The 24,745-nt window shown below is 35.8% G+C and overlaps 1 protein-coding gene across 1 annotated transcript in view; it reads left to right on the top strand.

Moving 5' to 3' along the window:
• Positions 1 to 136: 136 nt before the first annotated feature.
• Positions 137 to 24,745, top strand: part of TAF2 (TAF2 RNA polymerase II, TATA box binding protein (TBP)-associated factor, 150kDa) — a 63,736-nt gene continuing 39,127 nt past the window's right edge. Inside the window, exons 1-11 of the mRNA XM_009706598.1 lie at positions 137 to 427; positions 1,923 to 1,977; positions 2,785 to 2,945; positions 12,423 to 12,541; positions 13,894 to 14,035; positions 14,413 to 14,644; positions 15,858 to 16,042; positions 16,617 to 16,730; positions 17,959 to 18,058; positions 19,758 to 19,843; positions 24,522 to 24,657. Coding sequence (XP_009704900.1) covers positions 375 to 427; positions 1,923 to 1,977; positions 2,785 to 2,945; positions 12,423 to 12,541; positions 13,894 to 14,035; positions 14,413 to 14,644; positions 15,858 to 16,042; positions 16,617 to 16,730; positions 17,959 to 18,058; positions 19,758 to 19,843; positions 24,522 to 24,657 — 1,383 coding nt within the window. The 5' untranslated portion in view covers positions 137 to 374. The remainder of the gene's footprint in view (positions 428 to 1,922; positions 1,978 to 2,784; positions 2,946 to 12,422; positions 12,542 to 13,893; positions 14,036 to 14,412; positions 14,645 to 15,857; positions 16,043 to 16,616; positions 16,731 to 17,958; positions 18,059 to 19,757; positions 19,844 to 24,521; positions 24,658 to 24,745) is intronic.

Here is a 24,745-nt window from a genome sequence, read left to right as displayed (position 1 = left end):
GGCCGTGCCTGCCCAGCCGCAGCCTTCCTGATTCTAGCTCCCACTTCCACTGCCCGTTGAGCCAGTTGATATAAGTAGCTTCTGCGGAAAGGAAGCACGCAGCGCCTCTGAACTGGTATCGTACTCCCAGTGGGGAGAGGGGTTGTGTGCTGCACTCATAAAAGGTTATGTAGAAAGACTGAATGTTGTTTGTGCTATAACCGTGGTGCTCGTTTGAGCTGAAGATGCCTGGCTGTTGGGAGTCACAGATCTGCTGGGGAGATGAGTGATCAAATACGACCTGGCACAGGGAAAAATCAAAGGACCCATCAAGTGAGGATGATGTTGATGCCAGTGTGACGGTCAGCAGTGTGTGTTTAGTGCTGCTGTTCAGGATGAATAGGAAGAAAGGAGACAAAGGATTTGAGAGCCCAAGACCATATAAATTATAAGTATCCATTTTTTTTAAAGTTTCTGTACTTAAGGCCAGTGCACATTTGAAACAGGCCACAGGCTGGTCAGTAGTTACTTACCTGAGAATGTTAGAACTATTGCTTATGGTGTAGCTTGCATTCAGAAAATGTGTGTTGTAGGTGTATGTTTTGTTGTGTAAATGGACTCACTGATAGACAGTGAGTCTGTCAACTATGGAGTCTTATCTCAGAAAGATATTTACATTGTGTTTTTCAAACCTTGGAGGTCTCTCTGCACAATATCAGCACTGCAGACTGTGCTACCATGTTTCATTCTTATTGCTGTGTCAAACCCTTTTGGCTTAAGGGCTTTTTTTATATATATTAAAAAAATGCTTACATTTGTGGCAGGCAGCTTTGTTAAACAAATTGTCATTTTTAGATGTGTTATTTTGGTTATAACAGCTGTAAAGCAGTTGGCTGTGGATTTCAGTGGATCTTTATGTATTTCTGTTTATACCTCCTTGATTTCTTTATAAATCTGTAACACAAATGTATTTCTAAATAGAGTCACTCTTGTCACATACATTTTAATGTGTAGGTAATGTCTGAATCTGTCATTGGATACTAGATGTTATTCTCTTGTAGGAATTTTTATTGAAGTTGCTCAACTGAAGTAAAGTCACTTTTTAGTGCACAGGGTACATGAGTATGGGCATATAATGTGTCATGTGGCATAGAAGTTGAATTATTACAAGGTTGCATCTTAAGTTATGAATAGCACTACTGTGAAGTGTGGTGAAGGTGCCAGTTACTATAGAAAAAATATAGAAATAACTTCTAGAGTTTAAAAAAAGTTGGAATTATTATTTTATCTTCTGTTTTTTAAATCAGAGTTTGTTTTATTTACCAGGAGTTCTAATACATCATTCAAAATTTAAGTAAATGCATTTGACTTGTTTAAAATATCTATCTTGATTAATATATAACCGTTATTTAAAATAATAAATTCTTATGAGATACTAATTGTAAAAGCACATAGTATATCTTTTTTTCATGTATAGTACCTGCTTACATAGATTATGTATTAGATTCAGCTCCCCAGGTAAATTTTCCACAGGTCTTTGCAAATATTACGACTGCATGCCGTTTCTAATGCTGCACATCACTAGAGTGTTAGAACTTGATTCTATGCCATTAAAAATACTATGTTTTTACATACTGTTACATGATGTTCAAAAGCTTCTTCCTGTATTACTAGTAATATTCATACTGGTATGATACTATATTTGATTTTATTGGAACTTTTCTGACCTTATGTGCAACTTCTATTCCGTATTTGTTTTGGATCATATAAGAGATTTAGACAATCATGAATTCTTCTTATATAACTATATGCAGTATTTATCTTTATGTAGATACATCCTGTATGAGCTCTTAGTTTTTTAAAAAATGAGTTACAGTGTTATTTTAAATGCTGACATTGGTGCAAAACCTTACTTACTTTAATTTTTTTTTTTTTCCCAGCACAACTCACCAGGTAGTTTGTATCAACAACATAAATTTTCAGAGAAAGTCTGTTGTAGTAAGTATTTTTTAATAAAATGTGAAAGTAGAAATTAAACGTCTGGGTTTTCTTCATGCTTTTAGAGGAAACGACTGCACACACAAGCTAATTACGTTGTTCAGCTTCTTTATATTTTATGCTTTCTAATTTGATGCTTCTCATGTGTCTCATTCCTTGAGATGCGTCAAATAAAATACCTTCTAATTGTGAACACTTTAAGGGCAGGCTTTCTAAAAGAAGGTCACTGAATTGTAAATAATATTACAAAGCAATTTGCAATTCAAAATTTGTGTTCAACATAGCGTTAGCTGATGTTAGGGATAGAGTTATAGAGTTTTCTAGCTTATATGTGAATTCAATGGGGCTTTGAAGAGGCTTTCAGGATTTCAGGCCTGAAGTCATTGAGGTTTTTTGTGAATTTAGATATCTGCCTAAATGGATGCTGCTTAGGTTTTAAAAATCATATTCTCAAGCTCAGATACCAAAACCTAAAACATGGTGATCAAAAGCATAGTGATGCAAGTAACTTGAAATCTAGTCAATAGAGGCAGATCATTTCCAATAAAACAAACAAGATTGTCAGTCATGTTGAAGTTTTTTGTTTTGTTTTATTTCACAGCTGGGAAAATTCACCTGTTAAATGGTATGAAAGAAAATGTATTCTAGACATCTAAAAGGGCAAACCACTTTCCTTTTTAAAGACAAAATTAACATTTTTTACCTACGATCTTCCTTTGAAATGCATTAATAAGAATTTTTTTAATATATCTCTACTTTGTGAGTTAGTAAAGGTTTTATAGAAGATTTTGATTTGTGTTTTCATAGGGTTATGTGGAACTGACAATATTTCCCACAGTTGCAAACCTGAATAGAATCAAACTGAACAGTAAACAGTGCCGGATTTACAGAGTAAGAGTCAACGATTTAGAAGCAGCTTTCATCTATAACGATCCAACGCTGGAGGTTTGTCACCATGAGTCAAAGCAGTAAGTGATGTGTTTAAAACTCTGCAGATGTAGTGTGTTCTGTTGCTGCTAAGCATGACCTATTTTATTGTACTGGCAAGTTTTATCTGGTGATTTCCTAATGGTAACTTTTGGTGTGGTGACTTAATTTTGGGAAAGTATTTTGGCAATATTTTAGACTCTTAATGCTATTCTTCTTTAGAACTTCTTTTGCTAACATTTCTTTGTATTGTTTTGTAAAAGTATCAGAAACTTTTTTAAAAGTACTTTATGGGGAAGAAGGTGGTGGATGTCAGTAGTAGTCTCAGTGCTTTATGAAACTGTCCTTCTCATGTGTTTTTTCCCTAGTAAGAAAATGTCTTTGGCTAAAATGTTTTATCTTTGATAGACTTTAGGTTTATCTATGCCCAACTTTTACTCTCATTTATTTAAAGAAAATTTGGTTTCATTATTGTGGCAATATCGTTTTGTTTATATTCTTGTAGAGAACATTTTACAGTGGTGCAACCACATTCACATGAGAGTTCCACATAGGGAGTTTTGGTTTGTTTTTTTTTTGGGGGGGGGGGGGGGTGTGGTTTCTTTTTTATTTGTTTTTTACTCCAGCACCGTTGGTTAAATCAGTTTGGTTGCATCAATATAATGTTATGTAGACCAAAACTATTATGTTCTGATAATTTGTCCTGCAAAAATTCTCCTGGTTTTTATGGTGTGTAATGTCAGATTAGATGATTGGTTTTGTTCCTTCCTATTTTTAAACCTAGGAATATTCATATGGTATCAAACTTCTTCAGAGTATTTCCCATTTTCCTAATAAGTTTTTGTAAGAATTGTTTCTGATTTTATTAAATATGTCTAGATAGCCTTGTATATAATTAGCTTATTACTTTGAAAAAAATAGTAGGACTAAGGCAAATCGTGTGACTGTATTAGGTTAATTATTGGACTTCTAAATTAAGATACATATTACTGTCCTTCAGCTATTTGTTGTGTCCCCTTGGACAGTGATTGCTCTGAGAGATTTGATAGCTGAAAAGATGGAGAGGGCTCAGTAAGCAGCTTCAGAGGTGATACCACCTTGGCTAACTCCTATAGCTGATGAAAGCAGATAGGAACTAGCTAGACTTATTCTGAAGCAAAACTGCAGAGAGTTCATACAGTCCTGATAGTTAAATTTGTGAGAATAGTGGCATTCTCAAATGATGTAGCTAGATCTATAAGAGGTTGTCTACCCATTGCCTTAATAACTAGAGCCTTTGAGATGTTTCTTAGCCTGTCTCGGTTTTCACGTTAAACCTGACTTAACTTCTCTGGCTGTTGTCTGAAAACTGAGTGCTAAACAGAACTTCTGTTGTTCAGTTACTGAGATTCAAGTGCTACATTTTATCCTGTTACACATCCTTGGATTTGAACTGTTTGTTTATGACAGACACTATATTCCTTTATTCATCACTTATGCAAGAATTTCAACAATTCAGTTTGCAAATACAATGTTAATTTATATAGGACACTGAATTATATATCGGAGTTCTGAGATTTTGTTTGAGTCTTGGTACTGAACCACTTGAGTCTATTAATTCTGTAATTCCTACGTGGTTTGTGACTTGATTTTTGTTGCTATTGTTGCTATTGGTCAGTGATTCAAAAATTAAGAATCCTCATCATGGGTGTTCTAATTGTTCTGAAGAGCTAGAAAGTACAGCTTTTGGTTTTTCCTCAGAATCAAACTTTCATTATTTATTAACATTGTAGGTGAGGGTGTAAGTGCTAGAATATTATCTTTGCTCACTTTGAAATTTGAAAGGAAAAGTTTCAAATTTATTCACCATCTGATACTGAAGAGCAAGTTTGAAAACATTTAGCTTCCCACATGTTTGAGGGAAATAATATGGGAAGATACTTCAGTAAAAATCTCCTATCTGTTTGTTTTTCGGTAAGAGAGGCACCACGGGGAAATGTTTTCAGTAAGTATTCTCTTTTGATTTTAGTGAAACTTATGCTCATGTTGTCACACCTTTTAGCTGGCTTGGTTCAATTTACAGTTTGCTGAATTGTTAAAGAACTTGTGGTGAAAGTGCTATACATGTTTAACAGCGGCTGATATGAAATCAGAGTCCTTTAGGTTGGAAAGGACTGATTGAGATCACCTAGTCCAACTGCCCTGCTCAAGCAGGGTCAACTTAGAGCAGGTTGCACAGGGCTCTATCCAGTTAGATTTTGAGTATCTCCGAGGACGGAAACTCTGCAGTCTCTCTGGGCAACCTGCTCCAGTGTTGTTTGACCTTCACAATAGAAAAACATTTTCTTGTATCCAGATGGAATTTCATGTATTTTAATTTGTGGCCACTGACAGGACCACAGGTAATGGGCACAAACTGAAACACGGGAGGTTCCCTCTGAACATCAGGAAACAGTTTTTTACTGTGAGGGTGACTGAGCCCTGGTATAGCTTGCCCAGGGAGGTTGTGGAATCTCCATTCTTGGAGATATTCAAAAGCCATCTGGACATGTTCTTGGGCAACTGGCTCTAGGTGGCCCTGCTTGAACTGAGGGGTTGGACCAGATGACCTCCAGAGGTCTCTTCAACCTCAGCCATTCTGTGATTCTGTAATAACCCAATCCTGAATAACTTCTGGAAGATGTGAGGAAGGAGCAGCATTTAAAACGATCAGAGTGAGCACTCCATTATGTTAAGAAAAGGATCAAGAGAGATAATTCTGTCATTTTGTGAAGGAAGTGAGTTTCTTTGTTTAGCATCCTAGTGGTATAGTGAAAAATCCTTTTTTTTGTATTATCCTTTTTAAGAGCAGTGAACAAAATTTGAGGACAGTGCATGCAAAGTGAAATACTGTCTCACAGAGGGCTCAGTAGCCTGTGGTTTTCACTGCTGCAGGTTTTCACATTGCTATTTGAACTTAGTAGAAAGTCTCTATATTTCATAACTCCTGTGTTATTCATAGTTATGAAAGACAGAGGTCACCAAATATTCTTAACAAAAATCTAGTATGCCTCTTTTCTGTATCTCAGAAGTCAAAGGCTACATGAGTTACAAAGTATTAGATAAGACGTGTATTTTTTCCATTGAAATACCTGGTCACAATTGGGTATTGAGCATGATGGTAGCTGAGTTTTGATTAAATACAGCATCTCTACTCTTAAGGCAGGATTACAAACAGAAATGCTAGACATCTAAAAACTCTAGAATTAGTACCTAAAAAAAAAAAAAATTCATCAGTGCATTTCCTCTGCTCTTCTTTACAAAGAACTGCTTCTAGCAACAGTAGTGGTTTGTAGCAGTCTTTAATCATCTGGTCATCTCTTCCAAGTTCTCAGATGTTACGGCAAGTTTAGTGATGATGTCTGTGTACCCTCACAGCTGAACTAGGTATGGCCATTATTTTGAACAAGACACAGATTAGTCATCAGGTTTTGTTTCTAATGTTACAGGGATAGTTACCTTTTGCACAGTTTTCTTCAGTAGTCTGTTGAACTAGGAAATGTGAAATGAAGATGGTTCTTGGCAACCTGTTATATTTAAAATAATTTGGTTTATATCTTTACTCTTTCATGTGGTTTATAGCAAATAAAAAAATAAGTTTTTTAAGGTTTTATATACAAACATTTTCTTGTTTTGATAATGCTTTTGGTTTTCTTAAATGTTGGTTTCTAAAAGAATACATAAAGTATGTAGAAAAAGTTTTTAATGAACTCTTTCCTACCTTTTTTTATCAAAGTTAAAATATTTTTAAGACTTCTGATGCCCTTAATTAGCAACAGAATTCAGTTAAAATTTGAAAATTCTGTGTTTAAAGCCACTGTAATTATTTCTGTGGGAAGACTTGCTACAGCATCCATGACTTCAGAGGTTACGTTTGTTGATATAAGGTGAAGGTCAGGTGAAGTGGTTAATTGTTTATGTTCTGCAAATTTTGGCATGCAAGAATATATAGTTAAAAGAGACTTGAGAAAGTCAAGATTAGAGAGAGCTTTATCTATGAAATACAAGCAGCACCAGCTGAAATTGTTTCTATCTCATCATGATGTTCTCTGCTTCTTCTTGGGTGAGATCTTCTGTCAGATCAGCTCTTTGTGTTCTGACTGAACATTCAACTTGTTTTCAGTTCAAGTAATACTTTCGGGTTTTATCATCTTTTGATGCAAAAATCATTGACACATGGTCTCTGTCATTTCACATTTTCAGTGTTGCAGAAGGTGAAACAAATTTTTTTGGTCTTGTATATTGTCGCTTCTGCTGAATGACAAAAAAACCCTCACTAAAAAGGTAATTAAAAATTGGTGAATTTTATAGGAAATGTTAGAAGCCTTTAATTAGTTCATTAAATATATTTTCAACTTTGATGCCATTGCCTGTTGATCCATCAGTCACAAACTATAATTTCAGGAAACAACTGAAAGAACTTTTAAAGTTTTGTCTAGAAACAAGATGGAAGACCAACTTTGTAATTTCCTTCTAAGGCTTCATGACATCACAACTTTTTCATATTGGAATAGATGGATGAACTTACATAACACAGTCACTTCCTCCCCGACTGAGCAAACACCTGAACAGTGCTGTAAGGTATAAAACAATTCACATAGTTTTACCATCTGTACACAAGGTGGCAGAGAATCCCATTTTGCTCACACTTTTAAGGAAGAGTTTGAAGTCTTGCAAAGGCTGCAGATAGTGTGGGAGAATGTCTGTTTGGGTCTTGTCTTAGGGCTGCTGTTGTTGAATTTTACAGCTGCCTCTGTCCTCCTCGTCTTCCCTCTTTTCCTTGTAAATTGGTGCTTTCTCAGTTCTGTCAGTATAAGGGAAGCAGGATTTATTTTCCTGGGCTATAATATGCAGAAATCCCAGAGCATGTGTTCTGACTACTGAGATGACTGCTTGTATATCAGCCCCATTTATGTTATGTTTTCTTAATCCTATGGATAAAATAGTAAACTGTTAAATAGCCACAGAAAAAGTTCGGAGTTTTGATGCAGTGATTTGATCTGTGGTAAGTGAAGTTTGTGATGATCCTGCTGTTGCCTGGTTATGTGCTTACATGTTTGTGTGATAACTATGGTGCAGGGTTGAGAAGCTATTGCATTTTATTGTTACTTCTGTGTAAAGGAAGATATGTTTTTGTATAGCTAGCTAATGGGCACATAATGCTTTCCTGCACGTAGGTCCTCTATGCAGTGTAATTTTAAACTTTGGCAGTGTGTACCTGTTCATTCACTGGTTCAGCTTTTTTTTTTTAACTTGAAGCCTGTAGTTCTTAAATGTTAAAAATATGAAGATGTTTTGATATCTTCCAACTTCACTGTTGCTTTAGTTACAAGCAGCAGTAAGCTGTGAGAGCGAGCATTGCAGTAGCCTTCAGGGCATGTCTTGCAATATTCTTTCTTGTGAGAAATCAGTGATAAAGCCTTTAGCCTATGCACAAAATAGAAAAATTACTAGTGGACTGAGCTTGTATTGTTTTGCTGCAATAAATAGCCTTCATTTCCACTGGTATGATGCTTATCTAGTTGTAAATTCATGATAGACCTTATTAGAAATAGAGGTATAGAGAACTTTTGAAGAAAGAGATGGCAAAGCCCCCCTAACCTTGGGCAAGAATGAAAATTAGGTTTTTCAGTGTGCCAAAGATTCAAATCATTACCTTATTAATAAATTACCTATATGTGTACATATTTTATATATATTTAAAATGTGCTATATATCATATATGCTGTATCATGTATTTTGAGGCTGGATTCCAAAACCAAGTGCTAATTGTATCTGGGAAGCAAAGTAGAATAGTAAATGAATTACAGGTAATGAAGAGTAATGAATTATAAGTGGATCAAAGAACTTATTTTGCCAAGTTGATGTTAAAAACTGTAGGAAGAAAGTGATTTATAGGCTGTGTAACAGTTAGGTAGCACTGCTGCAGCTGGTAGTGAGAGATACATTGGAAGGTTGACATGGAGGTATTTGGAAGCAATGAGGAGCTTTAAAAAAATAAGTGTCTGCAGGATCACTTGTTTCCAGTCAGTCAACAAGTGTGCACTTGGGCTGTAATTAGCAGCGTCTTGGGTGAATTCTGATAATAAAATGTATCTCTGCCAGGAAAAAACATGAATGCATATTAGTTTTTCATTGTCAATCTGCCCTTAGCATTAGGAAAATTCATCTTTGTTCCTTGGGCTGTAACTTTTGGCATGTGCTCTGTTTATGTTAAAATGGCCATATCCAGTTTATTGAAAATAGTTCAATCTATGAAAAAATTAGTCTGTGGTACTAAGCCTTTAATAGATTCCTATTACAATGAATCACCCATTTGAATTGGAACACTTCACAAAAATAGAAATATCAGAATAGACTGTTTTCGATAAAATGTTAAGCCCTGTGCAGTCTACCTTTCTTGCGATAAAATCATAACCTTTTCCTGTCCTTGAACCCATTGATGTTTAAAATGTAACCACAGGCTCATCACAGTCCTCAGACTTGGAACAAATGTTCCCTGGTGTGTTGGAAAGGGATCCCCTATCAATAATAGTGAATTTTCAGACCAGTTTAGATTAAAACTAAAAACTTTGAGACTTTACAATCTAACAGAATGTTACTGTTGTTTTCTGTTGCTAGTTTCTTTAATTACTAAGATAGTTCTTAGTCATGCAGTCTTTTTTTAAAGAGAGTTTTTCCAATGGTATTTGTTTGCCTTCCTAGGATGCCATTTGAAGATAGCTTAAAGCAACATTGATTGGGATGGTTATGAAGCCCTTGATAGTCTCCCATGCCTCTGTAGCAGCACTTCTTTGACCCCTCAGTATGTCAGATCAGGGAGCTATACCAACTCTATACCAACTAAAAGTTATCTGCAGAAAAAAAGATTGATTCCTCCCCCCCCCATTTGGCACTTTCAGCTGAATCACCACAGGGTCGGATGAACAGTAGTTTCCTTAATGAGTGAGGGAGTAGGAATGTGTGGCTGAGACTAGGAAACAGTAGTACATCAGCTGGAGTTTAAGTTGGTTTGAATTGGTCTGGAACCATAACCGAAGTTATCATATATTCCAATGTACAAATTCAGCCTTGTGCTTTTAAAATTTTTTGATGTTATATCCTATCTTTAGGTACACTTCAGCTATGAAGAAGGGAAAAATGATTATGGATTAAAAGTTGGGCTTTGGGTGTTTCTATGTTCATATGCTCCCACTTACTATTCACATCTTATTTTCAGAAGCTTCCAAGCAAAGTAGATGAGTTTACTGCTCCTAACATTCTCAGTCTTGGTAGTGGTGCCAGGGAATTTGTGCGCTATTATTGCCAAAGATGAAGAACTGCATGCAAGTATGTTCTCAATATATTTCAGTGTTTTAGCAAAGTTTTTTGGATGTGGAAGTCTAGGAATATCAGCATGGTGTTTGACATACGTAGACTTACAGAATGATGCTGGCACGGTTAATTACCCTTCATTCTTCCAAGTAAGGTACTGTAATTTGGGTTGAATGCTTTTTTCTCTGTGGGTGGTGAATAGAGAATGGTTAGATGAAAGTAAAATCCTGAAATGAGATCATGTCTGCTTTGTGTGGACTTCAGATTCCATGGAAGACTGGAGCCCGCAGCCAAAAGTTAATTTACTTGATTGTGGTGCAGTAATCTTGCGCTGGGGTTGGGGCAGCCCCTGATATCAATACAGGCTGGGGGACAAAGGGCTGGAGAGCAGCCCTGTGGAGGACTTGCGGGTGCTGGTGGATGAGAAACTGGACGTGAGCCGACAATGTGCACTCGCAGCCCAGAAAGCCAACTGTATCCTGGGCTACATCAAAAGCAGCGTGACCAGCAGGTCAAGGGAGGGGATTCTACCCCTTTGCTGTGCTCTGGTGAGACCCCCCCTGCAATACTACCTTCAGCTCTGGGGTCCTCAGCGCGGAAAAGACATGGACCTGGTGGAGCAGATCCAGAGGAGGGCCACGAAAAAGATCAGAGGGATGGAACACCTCTCCTATGAAGACAGGCTGAGAGAGTTGGGAGAAGAGAAGGCTCTGGGGACACCTTATTGCAGCCTTTCAGTACTTAAAGGGGGCTTACAAGAAAGATGGGGACAGAGCTTTCAGTAGGGCCTGTAGCAATAGGACAAGAGGTAATGGTTTTAAACTAAAAGAAGGTAGATTCAGACTAGATATACGGAAGACATTTTTAATGATGAGGTTGGTGAAACACTGGAACAGGTTGCCCAGAGAGGTCATAGATGCCCCATCCCTGGCAACTTTCAAGGTCAGGTTGTATGGGGCTCTGAGCAACCTGACTGAGTTGAAGATGTCCCTGCTTGTTGCAGGGGGGTTCGACCAGATGACCTAGATTCTCTGATTCTATGGTAGCTTTATGCTTGATGGTAGCTCTGCCCCCACAGTGGTTGGATTCATCAGTGGTACCTAAATTCTGTAGAAAGGTGATCAGTAATTCAAGCACTTTCACTTCAGATACAGAGTTGTGCAAACTTTTGAAGAACTCTGTGTACTAGAGGATTAGAATTAAGAACAGTTTTGCTCCCATGTTTTACACAGTTTAAAAATTCATTTTGAAAAAGTATAAAAGCTATCACATAAAGATGCAAAAGCAGGGTTATTTTGGAACTCAACTGGTCATCTTCCAGTATCTGAACATAATCACATTAAATAAGATAGCATCCTGTTCGTAACCACTTTAGTAGCAGACATATGCATATTCCTGCTCATTTCGGTAGGAAACAGTTAATCTAAGTCATAACTGAAGTAGTGATATGACTTTGGAATGAAATGTGCAGTCAATTAGCAGCCAATATGTAGTAGCTTAAACAACTCGAACCTGGTTACAAAAATTTATGTCTGCATCCTAAATAAATGAATGATGGTGACATTTTAAAAAATAGATGTTTCTATGGACTGAAAGGTATAATATATATTTCTGTGTTTCTATATTAAGGCCAAAACTCTAGCATCTAATATTTTATGTGATATTTACAAGTGCATAAAATAAAACTATTCCTAATCATCAGGCTAAGAGATGGGGGAAAATACCATTGCCAAGCTAAAATCTTACTACATTTACAAAAGCAACCTAAAAGCAAAACTGCAATATATGAGGAGGCGGATCTTCAAGACAGGTCTTTAGAAGAAACATACAGACTTCGTCCAGAATTTAAAAAAAAAAAAGGAATTTTAACTTTCTGTTCAAATAGACTTAAATATTACTCTTACTGGGAAGAAGAGAACAGTGAGCATTTCTCATTTAATTTGTTGGGGATTATTACTGCTGAAGTCTTTTTGATCATAGATCACTTCTGTAAGAGCCTAGTTTTAAGTTCTACTTTTTGAAATCTAAACTTTACTCCTCCTTTTCCCCTCCAGTCCTTTAAAAACAGAACTAAATACTTGGTTGAACATGCAGCATGACATTGAGTATAGAAATTGTATAACTTCCAAAGTTGTTTTTTGTACTTCAGCATGTACTTTTAAGAATTAACTGGGTATTTCTGACAGGAGGAATCTCAACTATTTTTCCAATGCCTATGCTGCTGCAGTCAGTGCTGTGGACCCAGATGCTGGAAATGGAGAACTCTGCATTAAGGTTCCCTCAGAGCTGTGGAAACATGTTGATGGTAAAAAGACCATACTGAAAGCTTAATTTAAGATGCTGTAGAGTTGTTAACTACGAGTTTGCATAGGAAGATAGTGGATTTAAATAAACAGAAGTAGCATTACATTATTTTATGAAATGATGGTTACCATTTCCTTTTTCCTTGCCCATATCTTTCCAGTTGAAGTCTGAAAAATACCTTCACGCTTCTTGGTAATATGGAGAAGTGGTTGCAAGGTTTCTTAATACTCTTTGGAAACAAACTCTTGGGTGATCATGAGCCTAGAAGTATACATGAGGAAGTGGGTGTAATGGAGCACATTGGGTGCTAAATTGTAACTTTGAAGCTGCTTACAATATATGTGATCCAACAAAGAAGATAACTTGTGAGGATATGTCTATATAAATTTTTTTTTTTTAAAAGCTATATTAATTTTTTCCTATCTCACTTTGAAGAATAGTGGCTTTTAAGTTGTTTTGGTAGTGAAAAGTAGACTACTTTATAAACTGGTATACTAGGTCCTGGAGGAAGTAACTGTTTTAATAAATCACTCTCCAGTGTCGATTGTTTTCTTACATGGATTTTATTAGTTTATTATTTTCTTACATGGTTTTATCAGTTTTTCCCATGGATTTGTGAGACCTGTGAGAGAAAAATAACAACTGTATCATGAAGCTGACTCACGCAGTGTTGTCAGATACACCTTAATAGGAAAGACACTTTTGCTTATTTTATTTTTTGTTTAAGTTCCTGTTGTCTTACTTGCAAGCCTAGAAGGGAAAATACTCAAACAAGTATAATTTTTCTTTTCAAAGTTTAAATGCCAAAATATGGAAAGACTTGTGGGATAAATTTTACCATATGCTTGAATTTCTTTTCTTGCCAGTCTATTCATAGGTGAGATTTCTGTGAAACCAAACCAAAGCAAAAACACTTAAGTTACAGGAAAAACTTTAACTATAATAAGAGGTTTTAAGAAACTGCGAATGACAGTAACATGTTTTTTAAGAATGTGCCTGTTACATGCAGTTTTTGTAGAAAATTATTTCAGCAAGATACAAAGGAGATCATGGTTAAGGTACTATCAGTGTATAAAGATTCTTTACTATTGGGGTGTTAGAAGGTGAAATGTAACTCCAATTGCAGTTTTTATTAATTCATAAAGATTTTTGTAAATTTGTATCCTGTAGGTTAAGCTAGGTCTCAGTTTTGTAAGGTTTTGAGCTGTGCTTTGTAAGTGGACCTGGAGGTCCATGAGAATGGAGTAAACACATAATCTTGAAAGACTGAGATTCCAAATCTGAATGATTATTCTAAAATAACTTTCATGTAATTTATATATATTTACTCCAATTTTGGTTTTGGTGCTGCAGAGTTAAAAGTCCTGAAGGTGCATATAAACTTTTCTCTGGACCAGCCAAAAGGAGGCCTTCACTTTGTGGTACCCAACATGGAAGGCAGCATGGCTGAAAGAGGGGCTCATGTCTTTTCATGTGGTTATCAAAATTCTACAAGGTAAGAAAATTATCTGTGAATGTTAGGCTGTATTTCCTATTCAATCTCAAAGTATAGGAAATACAAATAATTTCTTTGAATTCTTAGAAGTTTGAAAAATTCTAAAACTGGATTTGTGCTTGAAAGGAGCTTACCAATGTGAAGTAGCATGTAATGATTAATAATTAGTATTTCTGGTCTTTATAGCTCAGCAGGAGGTAGTAGCAAAGAAACTTGTAGTGCTTAATAAAATTAATGTACAGTACAAGTCAGTGTGTCAACATTCAAAGTATTTAAGAATATAATTTGGAATTTGAGAGAAAAATCATTGTGAAAAAGAGAATATAATTGTTAAGTATAGTTGTTAACCATTTTTCCCCCAATCCTGACTTTCCTAGATTTTGGTTTCCTTGTGTTGATTCATATTCCGAGTTGTGTACCTGGAAACTTGAGTATACTGTAGATGCTGCAATGGTGGCCGTTTCAAATGGAGATTTGGTTGAAACTGTGTATACCCATGATATGAGAAAGAAGACTTTTCATTACATGCTGACTATTCCAACTGCAGCTTCTAACATCTCCTTGGCAATAGGACCTTTTGAAATCCTTGTTGATCCATACATGCATGAGGTAATAATCTTCATAGAGGCCTCCTTTTTTTTTTTTTTGTAAAGAATTAGTGACTATTTTTATGTTGCAACTAGTATATATTGGTAAAATACGGGTGTGTCTAGATAGGACCACCATTAGTACAGTTATATGATAAAACTTGTACAGTAGTAATGCCTGTATTAAAATTTGTCTTCAAAATAAAGCCTTTGAATAAGCAATAATTCCATTACTGCCTGAATTTATGGTGCTAACTTAGTTGGAGTTGGTAAAAGCATTTCTGTCAAAGTAGCTTTATACCCATCCTGTTGCTGGTAGTAGATGAAAATTATTGCTACATAATTGAGCAGTCTTCTGAACTAAATTTAACATTGAGTTTTCATTCTTAACAGAAATACTGAAGTCCACCAGTTTATATCTGTAGTTTCAGATTGGGTAAGGATGGACTCAGCAGGCAGGTTAAGTTACCAGTTTAGCATAAAGACTGTATATTCTTCTTTTGAAAGTGTGATAGGAAAATACTGGGAATAGCTATGTTTTACTTGATCCAAAGGCAAACATCAGATTTTAGCCCTCAGCAATGGTATTCTGTTGACTTTTGCTGGTGGAACATACTCACTTGTGAAAGATAATAGCTGTTAAAAAAAAAAAATCAGTTGTTGATATTTGAAAAACCCAAACTGATAAATTTCTGTAGAGTTTGACTTCTGTAGAGCTGACCTGAAGTTTTATATCATTCTCAGCTTGGTTCCTGTGTCACTGCTGAAGTCAGTGTCATTGGCTGCATCATAAGTTTGTGGAAAAAACAGTAATATCAAAAGTTACTTGTAGTTTTATCTGTAACAGGTCTTCTAAACAGTAGCACTGCTTGACTGATTTGAAAATAGCTAGTTCTTTACTGCATAAAAAGAAGTATCTTCAGAAGACATTGGATTGCAAAACCAAAGAAAAATGTCATGTGTTTTTAAATGATAGACATCACTAGGTAGACATTGTTGTGCATTGCCTGCTAAAAATTATTTTCCTGTTGTTGCTTTCACAATTAACATGGACAACCTGGTGTACTTTTGTGCCATGACAGTCATTATCACAGCATGAAAATGTTTTTTTCTGTTAAATTTACGGCAGCTCCATTTTTGTTGTGTTGTGGGTTTTTTCTTTTATGTAATATACTTGATATTTATGGATTTAAATATATTCATCAGTCTTGTACTAAATTTTCCTTTGTTTGTAGGTGACTCACTTTTGCTTACCACAACTTCTCCCATTGCTCAAACACACCACATCATACCTTCATGAGGTGTTTGAATTTTATGAGGAGATTCTTACCTGCCGCTATCCATATTCCTGTTTCAAGACCGTTTTTATAGATGAAGCTTATGTTGAAGTAGCTGCTTATGCATCCATGAGTATTTTCAGGTTAGTATTTGAGAAAATTATACCTTCTAAATCCACAGGCCTAGAAGCTCTTGATCCAAGACTATTGAGAAATACGTGAAGCTCTTATTTTTTTTGTAGCCTGAGTTTTGGACTCTAGTTTGAAAAGACTGGTTTTTATTGACATTACAGGCCTTTAACACCATTTTCAATTTTGTCTGTTATGAAGATGTTGGATTTGTATCTTCTTTAAGAAAAAATTGGCAGTGTTATTCTTTCTGAATTAGAAACACCATGCATGAATTATTTAAGATCAAATTAAGTGCAGAAGTTTAATTATGGTTTATTTTTCTTCAGCTGGGATAGGGTACAAGGAATCCAAAAGAGTTTCACCAGTTAAAACAAACTACTTTGGCTCTACACAGAGAGTTGTTTTTAGATGATAATAGCAGGAGATCTGCCTGGATTAAGAGTATTAAAAAAAAGATGTTACTATTTCATTGGAAAACCAGTGAAGGAATTATTTTATTTGTTTTGGCTTTTAAAGCAAGATCTCTGTTTTGTTTCTTTGGAGCTGGTGCTCATATTGCGTTGTTTTCTTTTTATGGGGGTCCAGCACAAATCTCTTACACAGCGCAATGATTATAGATGAAACTCCACTGACAAGGAGGTGCTTAGCACAGGCCCTGGCCCAGCAGTTCTTTGGATGTTTTATATCCAGAATGTCCTGGTAAGTATTTTACCATTGTACTCTTTAGAAAATGGGGAAAATCGAGGAAACTCAAATTTTAATTTGCATGTTGCACTTTATCAGAAGAGTAAGTGAAACTAACTGTAGAAGAAAGAAAAAAAAAAAAAAAGAAAAATAATAAAAACAGCTCAGTGAATGAAAATCCATGTCTTCTCTTAGAAATTACTGCTACTGAATGTTGTAGTATGCTTTGGCACATCAAAATTTTAGAAGGAAGACTCTTTAGTATCATCAGTAAATTTCTATCAGATATTTTGGGTGAAAATGTATAGCCTGCATAGGAAATACTTGTGGAGCACAGAACTAATAAATTATGAAGAAGTTCAGGGGGGGAACACAGAAACTAGTGTCAAATGGGCAAGTTCATTGGGGTGGTAAGCTGCCTGTAACTCTCTTTCTCAGAAAATCTCCCCCAACTGGCTCTTGCAGTTCTGATCAGTATTTATTTTAAAGCCTTTTGCATACACTTTATATATCAGGGACAAGGAGCACATTACTTTTTTCATAGCGAAAGTGTATGTCCCAGACTATCCTTGGCTTAAAAAAAGAAATCAACAGGTTTTTAAATTGATGTTTGTACTATTATAGTTTCTCTTGCTCTCTTCCTTATTTCTAGCCTACTTCCATGGTGAAGACAATTTTTTACTCCCTCATAACAACTCCCTTTTTTATGTCTTTATTCAATTCTTCATACCCTGTATGTTATTTTTATGTTTAGAATTCTAGTTCATGATCATTGTGTAGTTTTTCCCTGTATTTTTACCTCTTAGAACATAACTCTCAGAAGAGGTGTTTAAATGGGTGTCCACCAAATTGAGATAGGTGTTTTGACTACTTGCTGTCCAGATCTTCTGCATTGCATTGAGATGTTTATCAAGAAATTAAGATCATATAGATGAGCAGTTGTTTTAACTTTAGTGTCCATTTCCACTGTTTTATTGTTACTGTTTCAGCTAAAATAGTTTGATTTTTATATTTTAATCTGGACTTCGGTGGTAAAAGTTGAGTTTTCACTGGCTTTTCAGTTTCATCGGTCCCATCCAGGTGCCAAGTTACATAAATTGGTTCACAGCTCATCAGACTCCTATTGACTTAGAGAAGTTACATAACCTGCTGAAATTTGTGGCTATTTTCAGCTGGTCAAAAATATCATCCCTTAAAAAATACCTTCTGAAGTGCTACAATTCATGCTTCTTTCTTATTATAGGTCAGATGAATGGGTGCTAAAGGGAATCTCTGGCTATATATATGGCCTTTGGATGAAAAAAACCTTTGGTGTTAATGAGTATCGCCACTGGATTAAGCAGGTAACATATAGTTAGTAGCATTAGTATTTTCTACATCTTTCGGACATTTTACATCAAAGAAGATGCAATATAAAACTAGAATATAATCTAGTTTTGCATTGCAATCTAAAGAGATATTTAGTAGTGACAAAACTTGGAGCTTAAATATTTTTACCACTTGCTGCAAGGAAAAACACCAAACATACTAACCCAAATATGTTTCTGTGACTGCCTTATGAATACTAATTTTCATTGTCTTTCTGTGCAGTTAGTTTTCTCCTTTTTGTTTGGGCTTTTGCACAAAAACAGGAAGAAAAAGTCAAAAAAGATTGTACTTTTTTAACACTTAGAATAGAATATGGGATTCATAAGGAGATATATTTGGTGACTGTGTTATACTATGATGGCCATCCATATAGCTCAGAAGGGCTCCAGTGTTAGCTTCGATCAACAGCGGATCAGATATCTTTTAGTATCATTTAAGTACTGAAGGAAATACACAGTAAAAAATCCCTGTTGGAGGGATTTCTTTTCTTGGAAAATAATTTTCTGTCTATACCGTACATTTCCAAATGTAATGCTCTGAGACAGGTACTTCCTAGTGATAGCGGCAGTGACTCTTCGTTCTTTGCCAGTGACATTCATTCACAGAAGGATGTGTATCTTCTTCCTCTCATCACATTCTCTTACTCTTCCTATTCCGAAAACTAGATTCCTAACCCCATGGGGCTCCATCTACATTCTGTACTCACATGGGGACCCAATACCATCTCCTCATTTGCCTAATGCACATTCAGCTCACCAGTCGTGTGCTGTCTGTGCTAAAGGTGTGAGTGCTGTAGGGAACAGCAGAGCTGGATGAAGGTCTGTCTTGAGAGTTCACTGCTGTGTGCAGCAGAAGGTGCTTCTGGATATTACTTGCTCATGTTCTTCCCTATGAGTTAGCTAATAAGTGGTTCCACATAGAACTAAGAGGTGCTACTGTCACAGCCTCCAATTCTGCCCTTACTGCATTGAACATATTACCAATATATGAAAGTGTGTAAGTTGATACGAATCAATAAATATCAATATATATCAACATTTGGAAGTTCCTTGAGAAACATTGGGTTGCAGACAGACAGACAGACATCAATTCACTCTTCCTGTGCTCACGCTGACCTGATTTGATTCAAAAGCCTGTTGGGTGTTAGTTGACTGTTGCGTGATAGTGAGCCCATGCAAACGTCCTGCCTTGAAGTGTGCTTGTTAACATGGGCACAGCACCACACGAATTCAGCCTCATGTTCCAGTTCAGAGCTGGCTTGGGCTCGGGCTTAGGCCTGGATCAAGGTGGGCTTCTATATGCTGCAGTCTATTGTGTGGGTGTACCCCGCATTACTTTACACTGCAAGGACATGGTGATCACCTTAATTTCTTTTGGCCAGAGACAGCTTATTTATTGAACAATAATACTCTTTAATTATATTGTAGTTTAAATATTGTTGTGGGTTGAACCACAATCCAGACCCAGAACAAGTATCAGCTACTAATTTCTACTGTTTTATTATTGTTTGCCATGCTGAGGAACATCCCTGATTTTAAAATGCTCTTTATGTTTGTAAACAGGTTTAATTAGAAGATATGGCTTGAACAATGATATCAAAAGCTTTCCTATCTTCTTTAAATAAGTTCTCTACTTTTCAAAATTACTCTTGCTTACGTATGTTGTACTTTTTAGGAGTTAGATCAAATAGTGGCATATGAACTGAAGACTGGTGGAGTTTTACTGCATCCGATATTCGGAGGAGGAAAAGAGAAAGACAAGTATGTTTATTTAAGCTGCAAGTCATTACAGGGTATGTTTTTATGGGGCCATTAATATACGCCTTGGGTGTGTTGTGTAGCACAAGGCCAAAGGCTGAAGATCTTCAGCTTCCCAAGGTGTGTATTACCAGTCTCGTAAAGTACATCTTGAGTATATTGTATCACTGTTGCTTTATTTTTCTTTCACTTTAAATCTTGAAGGGGATTAAGTGTAATAAATGTTTTTAATGCTGTTATGAAACTAGTTTTTAATAAGGGAATGAGAGAGAATACAGAGCCAGAATTTTGACCTGAGCTATTTCTGGAGTGGTTAGTAATCTTTAGGCTTTTTACAGTATCATCAGTTTTTCTTTGCTCTTTTTTGTTTCCACTCTCATTTACCACCTTGCAATCTTATACTGAGATTTCTTAATCAATTGGGAAAAAAAAAAAGTATTAGATCAGTCATCTGTGAAGTACCATTGGTAACTGTGAACTGCCTAGGTTTGTATTTTCCCAATAACTGTAGCTTCGGTATTGCTAGCTTAGGAGTTTTCCCCTTACCTCTTTCGTGATACTGCTGTACCACCCACTGAGTAGTGCTCACCACTGGAGGTAGAAAAGTATTACTAGAAGTCAGATCAGTAAGTTGATCCAGGTTTCAATGACAACCTTTTCCTGTTTTTTAGTTTTCTTGGATAAATTAATCTAGTTATGACACAGCCTCACAAAGAGTTGCTCTTTGGAAACTCATGAGCAGCATGTGTAAAACTGAGGTTGAGGTTGTGCAGGTGGAGTGGGAGAATATGTGATTTTTTTAAAGACTTTACTGCAGCAGAAGCCCCTGTGTTATGAAAATACAACTGAAATTGTCTGCAGCAGTGGTTCTCTTGCATTTGAGTGTGTGCAAATCCAGATTTTGTTAATTTAAAATTAAAACTCTGGATTTGGAACTGAATGAAATATACAAATAACCCATTTAAAATTTAAGTAGTGATCTTTTTTTGAGAGATGAAGAAGAAGAAAGACTTTTCTGAAATCAAGAATAAGACATATTGGCTAGTTTCCCAGCCAGGTGAATCCTCAACAACTACCGTATTTTCTGGATGCTCACAATCACAGATGCAGCTTGTGTATGTGTATGTATGCCAAGCTGTTACTCAGTTTTGCTTGTCTGCTCATGATGGATTTTGATTTAGTTCACTCTCCTGTTCTTTCAAGTAGTAAAGCAGACCAGGTACCTAGATGCTTTTGTTCCATATACCTCTGAAAAGCAGTTAAAGCTAGCAGCAGTCATTTTAGGGCATCCTGTTGGTGATGACGTCCTTTTTTAAGGAAAATTTAGGATGCTGAATTAGGTCTTGGCAGACTTTTTAATTGGCAGCATTATGGTTTGGCAACATGCTCCCCTATACAGAGAAACTAAATTCACATTAATAGGATCAGGTGAAACTAGATTAAAAGGGCACATGTTTAAAAAAGTAAATTCACTAAGATAAAAGTCTCTTTGTAACTGCAATTTTATTAGTTTTATTGTATTTATTCTAAATGAGGCACAAATAATTGACAAAATCCTGTTCTAATTTTCTTAAATGTATATTTCCTCTATGTGATAGATCACTGTTAGACACTGTTTCTACAGCTATTTCACTACTTCATTATATTATAGCTTGTAAGTAATAATCATAACATCACTTAAATATAAATTACAACTTGCTGTTTCTTGTAGATTGCAAAGTTCCCTTGTATGTAGATGAAGTACATGTTCCTGACTATGGGAAACGATTTGCATTTAGGGGAGGTATTTTCATAATGGTGTCTAGAACATTTCTCTCCAATATATTTTTTGCATTTCTTTGTTCTGCTTGTTATGGTATGGTTTCCTGCCAAGCATATTTGCATTACAGCAGTCCCAATTAATAATAATATGAAGAAAAAATTGGGTTAATTAAGAATGTCATTTTTCAACTAAACTAGAAGTAGAATATGGACAGAAATCACTGAGGAAAAAATTATTTCAGACACATGAATTAATTTCTGTGCAAAATACAGGTCTCAGAGATTCTTCCTGTTTATATCTGGTGAACACGAACACTGCTCTCCAGAGCACTTATTTTAAAAGAAAAAATCCCAAAGCTTGGGAGAGTGAAAGAAAGGATACTGCAGGTTAACTGCTGCAGGGATGAAAGCTTCAAAACAAAGCTTTGTCTATTATGTCTTAATTTTGTGTTCTCCTGTCTCAGATTTTGGTTCTCTTCAGTCTTTGATTGTGCTGGTACCGCCCTGTTGTAAAAATTAAAAACCTCAAGAAATTGATACAGATATATTTCAAATGGAAGAAGCATATTGACAGGTTTATGTTGAATGACCAGAGTGTGTTCAAGAACAGGAGCATCATCAATTTCCATGGAAGAGCTAGTTCACTTTTCACTTTGACAAAGGTGCTAGGTCAATATTGCTAATTTTAGTTCTCATTTGGTGCGAATTCAATAGAAGTTTTAGAAGTATAATGATTGAAGAAAAATATAATCAGAAGAAATGTATTAATCTTGAATGAACTACAAAACGTAACTGTCAAATGCAAACTTATCTCAATTTTGATTTGCAGTTAAATAATGTAACCAGTACCAAAATCAATCAACACTTAGTAAATTTAAGAAGGCCAAGAATGTGGGTCCTGGCTTGCTTGTAATTTTCAAGAAAAGAATTTTACCGAAGTCAATCAACTGTATAATTTGAAGCTGGATAAATAGTTTTTATACTGAGACTAAATTATAATGTCTGAGCCACAACCTCAGTTTCCTCTTGCATTTAAATTCTGTCTTGGTTGCTAACCCTTCCCTACCTCCGAATAGAGAAGTATCCAAAATAACAGGACAGTTTTGATAAGGAGAACTTTAGCAATTGCCTATCAACTAGAAACAGCAAGTAGTAAACCTAAGTACCTTCTTAGTTATATACTTATTAATCCTAAGAAGGCTGGTACTTCCTTAAATTTAGAAATACTTTTCTGTATCTTTTTAAGCTGTTTAAACAGACATTCATGCTTAAAGTGAAGGGAGTCTCCCAGTAAATATAAGGATGGAAAAAAAAATATTAAGGTGTTGCAACTGCCTTGGTTCTTGCCATCTCCTGAAATCTAAAGAGCTACAGATAAGGAAATAAGTGCTGATCCTGTCCTGGTAGAACACTTGTTGCTGGCATACATCTTTGAACTGCATGGAAAGATTGATCAAAGTTAAAATGGTTTGTTTAATAGGTCTTTGAAGGTTCTGGAACTCAGAGAACTCAGTCTCTTCCTGAGATAGCTGGCATGAAAGATGAGGCTTATAGCGCTTATCTTTGGTCGTTACAATTCGTGAATTATTTCATTATGTCTTGCAGTGTCTTCTTCTAAAGTCTTTGGACAAATCAGGTGTCTGATCTGTCTGGAAATGGTTTAGTTAGGTTATCCATAAGCAAGAATCACAGGGGAAGAATCCAATTTTGAGCCCAGAAATTTTAAGCAGCTGCGTTTTCTATGTCGCAATGGCCAATTTGTGATTCTCCACCAACTGGCATAAAATAAGTCTGGATTCCCGCTTCTTAAGAAGTTGGCTTGACATGGTGTGGGTCCAGTTCCTTCAGATGTTTGTTAATTCATTCGTGGAAAACTCAAATGTCCTGTGGAAAGAACTAAAAGAAACAACATAGCACAGCAAAATACAGTTGCCACAGACTTGGTTCATCAATAAAATAAAGTCAGATTTCTAATTATCTCTACTTCTCAAATAACTGAAAGGGGGCAAAAAGGTCTTATTTTTCTCGATAATTAGAGTATCACAGCTACTTTTCTACTTTGAAACTGGGATATAGGTCAGAATGCTTGTGTTCTGAAATGTGAAACTGGGTGGAGAAAATTAATTTTAAAGCTCATCAAAATCAAGGCTCTTGGTGTTTTATTGCTCTACAGCCACTAAGGCTATCCAGGCATCAGTTCTGTTTTTATAACTTTCAGTATTTCACCATTTGTTTGTCTTCTGATATGGAATGAACTGAAACCATTTAAAATATTTTGCTTATGGACATGAGGGATATGTGTGAAGGAGCACCACAGATAGTTCAAGTTATGGAAACAGTGTGGCAACTGTAACATGATGCTCTGCCTAGTCTTCCTTGGCATGTTACCTGATTTAGAAGACATCAGTTTGCCAAAGTATTGAAAGCATAAAGTTGCTGACTAAAAAAATGAAGCAATTCGTTTGGCTCATCACATGAAAGTCTGCTGTGAATTTTAAAACTCTTACTTTTCTTTAATTGCAACAATTATTTATTTAAAAATAAAATATTCACTATTTACAGTCACTTTTAAATGGAAGTGGAGCAGGGGGAGTGTCAATTCCTGAGTAATTTCCAGACTCAAGTCACAGATTCCTTGCTCTGGTTGCTACTGCTACCACTATCTTTAAAAGTAATACGTAGCATGTATTACCTGTCATTATTCTCTGTACAATACTTGCTGTATGCCAGGTACATACACCCATGTCACCTTTCTGTACAAGTGTGCAGTCATTTTAAGCAGGTCATCATTTGTAACTTTAGAGCAGTAGAAGAGATCCTAAATAATTGTTGATGCAGCTATAATCTTGATTGCTAAGATATATTTTTGATTTCATTCCATTAAAAGCCAAATAGAGAGCCGAGTCTTTTTATTTTTCAGCCCTGCATCACATTTGCATTTTTCTATCAAACACCCTCATACACTGTCCTGGGAATATTACACTATGTTCCAGTGTAAAGCGCATCTTGTTATGAGACTGATTGAGAACAGGATTAGCATGGAGTTCATGTTACAGGTAGGTATTTAGATGGTTGTGTGGAATATAGACAAGTTTTTGTCTTTAGCTGCATTTCTATTCATTAAATTGAGTTTGAGGAAGAACA

Source organism: Cariama cristata, unplaced genomic scaffold (assembly GCF_000690535.1).
Source record: "Cariama cristata isolate BGI_N322 unplaced genomic scaffold, ASM69053v1 scaffold14868, whole genome shotgun sequence".
Lineage (NCBI taxonomy): Eukaryota > Metazoa > Chordata > Aves > Cariamiformes > Cariamidae > Cariama > Cariama cristata.
The sequence above is the reverse complement of the archived record's forward strand: the minus strand, read 5'-3'. Positions and strand labels throughout refer to the sequence as shown.